Genomic DNA, 3,836 nt, shown 5'->3' on the forward strand with positions numbered 1-3,836 from the left:
CTAAACGTCTTTTCTAGTTAGTAGTACTTTAAGTCTTAATTTTCTTTTTTTTTCTTTTTTTTTCTTTTCTTTTTTCTCTTTTCTTCTCATAAGTCAAACAAAACCAAAAACCAGATGGAAGAAATGAACTGCAGATACAAGTACAATCACAAATTAAAGTTTCCTATGTTATTCTACTACTCATCTTTCATGTACAGAAACCTATTAAAAGCTTAAGATGCACTGGTCACTCATTGTAGCATCGGGCGCTGAACAGAAATGTTTTCCCCAATAACGAGTCCAAAAACACTTGTAACAGAATAAGAGGATAAGTGTTTATATACGCATCAGTTTAACTTTCTAGAGAAGAAAAGCTCTTGCTTTTATGTGATCTAAAGAGAGTCTGAACACAACTAATATTTGGGATGTGTAAAAGCTCTAGTGAACAATTCTAGTTGAAAAATGAAGTACTTCTAGTTGTTTAAAACAAACTATACACTTTAAAACACACATAGCATTTCCTACACTTAATTTTAAGAACATTTACTTTTGGAAGGCAAATGAAAACATGCAAAAAAAGTTGCAGTATTTTGGAAATTTCTGATGCCTCAAAAAGTGTATACGTGGTATCAGTTCTTATAATTTAAAAATATGACAGAAGATTTTCCTGTATCAATGTGTGTCGTAGGTTTTATAAAACCTATCAATAAGTGATTATTCTATGTTTCATCTTCAAGGAAAGGAGAGTATGCATAAAAATTTTTTTTCATACGAATTCAATTCCCAGAGTCATTTTGTCAATGCATAAACATTCATCTAAACTGCTCGGATACTATTACTCATTTCTGATACAACACAAATTATGGCTTGGTATTTTTTTTTTTTGTTTTTGACTGTAAGAAACACTCTGACATTACAACCATCATAAACGAGATATTTGTCTTTTACCTGACAAGAGCAATATAAGGAATACAGCAAAGAAGTCAGGATACTCTGCCAGACCAGGGTAATTCATTTTGAAGTAGGTTCTGAAGAAGTGACCAATCTGTTTCCCAAGAAGTTCATCAAAGGTGCCACTCCAGGCTCTTGCTACACTCGATGTACCTTCATAAAATACATGCATATTTACAGTTTTGCATGAATGCAATGAGATACAGTTACCTCTATTGAAAAGGAAATAAAACTAAACATGCTGCTACTTTTAAGTAGGGATTTTAACATTATAGATTTCCACCTAGTTAAATGACAGCATGCTATTCTGCAACTAAAATATACAAATCTATACTTAATTTGTTCCCATGATATTGCAAAAAATATTATATTTGATATCTTTCTGGAAGACACTTACTTCAAAAGTCAAAATATTCTGTGTATGTTAAACAATACAAAACAATGGTTTAATAAATAACATGAACGAAAGATTGTCTATCAGGAAGTAAAGCAAAAAAACACTAGGAAGATATATATTACTAGAGTTAGTATTTAGGACTAGTACTCTCCTCTGGTAAAGAATGTATGTGACTACAGCTAAATAAAACCTTATTCTTACCACTTTCCTACCAGGAATGCACTACAAAACAACACTCAGGTCTATTGATTTTGAAGTGATTTGGGCACTTCCTGTAATTAGGTATACATATACAGATAGGAATGCTTATACACCATACAGAGGAACATGCACTTCTGGTACTAAACACATCTAAATCAAATTTGTCATCTTTGCCAAAGCACTGAAGCATCTCTTTTAACATCTCCCACATAAGCACTGTTATTATTCAGACCTGGTCAACTTTGTGTTTTATGAGATCACAAGACAGAACATTTAATTAGTATGAGATAATAGTAACAAGTTAGGAACTAAACATCATGACTTTCTTAAAGGGAAATACTATAGCCATGGGAGTGGGCTCAGTTAAATGTTTCTGCTGTGTTTTCTACTAACATTATTCTTGCTGATCAGTACAGCAGTAAAATCACGTTTATTCTTGTTCATCATCACTACTGTTTGACACATCTTGCAAAAACTCTATTTACAAAGGAAATAACTTAATCAAATGACCTTGGTTATTTGATCCCAGTAGGACTGAAAAGCAACAGTAGCTAAGTGCAGAGACAGAAAGAAACAAATCCCTTTCTGATATCTGCTTTCTCAGAAAGCCTCAGGTCCCATGTTTGCTCTTAGGCTTACCTATAACATAGGATAAAATGAGATTCCAACCAGTGATAAAGGCCCACAGTTCACCAACAGCTACGTAAGTATACAAATACGCAGAACCAGTCTTGGGAACACGAGCACCAAACTCAGCATAGCAGAGACCTGCCATCACAGATGCCAAGGCAGCAATGAGGAAGGAAACAACAATGCTAGGTCCAGAATTCGATTTGGCAACTTCTCCAGCAAGGACATAGACACCAGCACCAAGGGTACTTCCAACTCCCAGTGCTATAAGGTCCAGCGTAGATAAGCATCGGCACAACGAGTCCTCAAGACCTTCCCCCTTGACATTCTTCTTACGCACCAGACACCGAACAAAGGTCAAAGCTGGTCCACAGGGCAACATGGTGGATGGAGAGCTCTGAAACAAAATATATTATTGCAGTACATTGCAGGTGGCACTGTAACTGTGCAAACCAGCTAAATAAATAAATGCATTTATATGAAGAACTTTAATCACACCTACAAATATATTTACACTCCTCTATGACAATGAACAAGCATGTGCTTTTCTCCCACAAGTCATCTGAGGGATTCAGTTATACTTAGGACTTATTTCTCCAGGGGAAAAGAAATAGTTTTGGTTTGCTATACAGCTGTAGTAAAAAGAAGAAATTGCTTCTCTTTATCTGTTGTTGGCTTCTTCTTAATCATTTCTAAAACAGCACCAGAACAGACATCTATTAACTCATACATCATTAGGATTTTCAAGATAAGGATCAACACGAACATAAATACAGATTTTAAGGATGTAACACTACAATATCAAGACAATAAACACCTAAAGTTTTAAAATACAGCATTCTGATGCAGCCAGTGCAATGTCCTTTAGGATATTCCCTTTTGGATTCAAATATATGGCTTTTACCTCTAGAATTCACTTTGGTAAAAACTGCTTGAAAGATTAAAGCATTGTTTCTACTCCCTCTCACATCAACTAAGTTTCCCAGAACCAATTATTTTTAAAAGAGATGTATAAAACTCTCCCTGCTAAGCTTCTAATAAGAACAGAAAGGTAAGAAGAGTTTGGTAAGAATTAAGTGAAGCTATCTGCCATTTCCTGAGACTTGTTGCAATCCATATCATGAATATCTATGTTGTGCTCATGATTTGCTTAGCGCAACCCTCCTAAGTGCAGGGACTGTTTTTCATTTAGACAAGTGTATTCTGCTCATATATTCCTCCATCTGTATCAGTCTTCTGGATCAGTAACAGGCATTTCTACTCATCACCAACAGCAATGATTTTCCATCAAGAGGGATGTCTTACTATGGCAGTATTTGCTCCTGGAACAAGAATTCAGACGCAAGAAAACTACCATTCTGAATGACTGCCTGAAAAAAATCCCTTCGATATTAAAGAGAGAGAAATCTGAGCAGAAACATTTTCCTCCTCTTCCTGCAACTCCCCCAGGTACACTGTCATCCTGCTTTAGTCTTTGAAGAGACTCATTAAAAAAAAAGTGTCCACTCAACTTTCAGGGAAAAAGAAGTTGGAATTAAAGTAAGCAGACTTGAATAGTCCAGGCAGACATTTAGTGCTCATTAGAAAGGTGATGACTGTCCCAGGACTGAGCAAAGGAGATGAGGCAGGGAAGGTTTTTTTGTTGTTTTGGTTTGAGTTGGTTGTTTTTTGGTTGGTT

The 3,836-nt window shown here is 35.5% G+C and overlaps 1 protein-coding gene across 1 annotated transcript; it reads right to left on the reverse strand.

Moving 5' to 3' along the window:
* Positions 1–886: 886 nt before the first annotated feature.
* On the reverse strand, positions 887–2,584 carry LOC104910760 (cationic amino acid transporter 2-like). The gene is made up of 2 exons (XM_010710142.3): positions 2,168–2,584; positions 887–1,083 (listed from the first exon to the last, which is right to left on the reverse strand). The coding sequence occupies exons 1-2, from the start codon at positions 2,538–2,540 to the stop codon at positions 902–904; spliced, it is 555 nt and encodes a 184-aa protein (XP_010708444.1). The 5' UTR covers positions 2,541–2,584; the 3' UTR covers positions 887–901.
* Positions 2,585–3,836: the final 1,252 nt, after the last annotated feature.

The sequence above is a fragment of the Meleagris gallopavo genome, chromosome 4 (assembly GCF_000146605.3).
Source record: "Meleagris gallopavo isolate NT-WF06-2002-E0010 breed Aviagen turkey brand Nicholas breeding stock chromosome 4, Turkey_5.1, whole genome shotgun sequence".
Classification (NCBI taxonomy): Eukaryota; Metazoa; Chordata; class Aves; order Galliformes; family Phasianidae; genus Meleagris; species Meleagris gallopavo.

What these genes read in the sequence shown, in the direction of transcription:
- LOC104910760 (XM_010710142.3), bottom strand. Translation starts at nt 2,540, where the DNA reads ATGTTGCCCTGTGGACCAGCTTTGACCTTTGTTCGGTGTCTGGTGCGT. An exon ending in CATTTTATCCTATGTTATAG is followed by an intron (nt 1,084 to 2,167) that starts GTAAGCCTAAGA and finishes TATTTTATGAAG; the next exon opens with GTACATCGAGTGTAGCAAGA.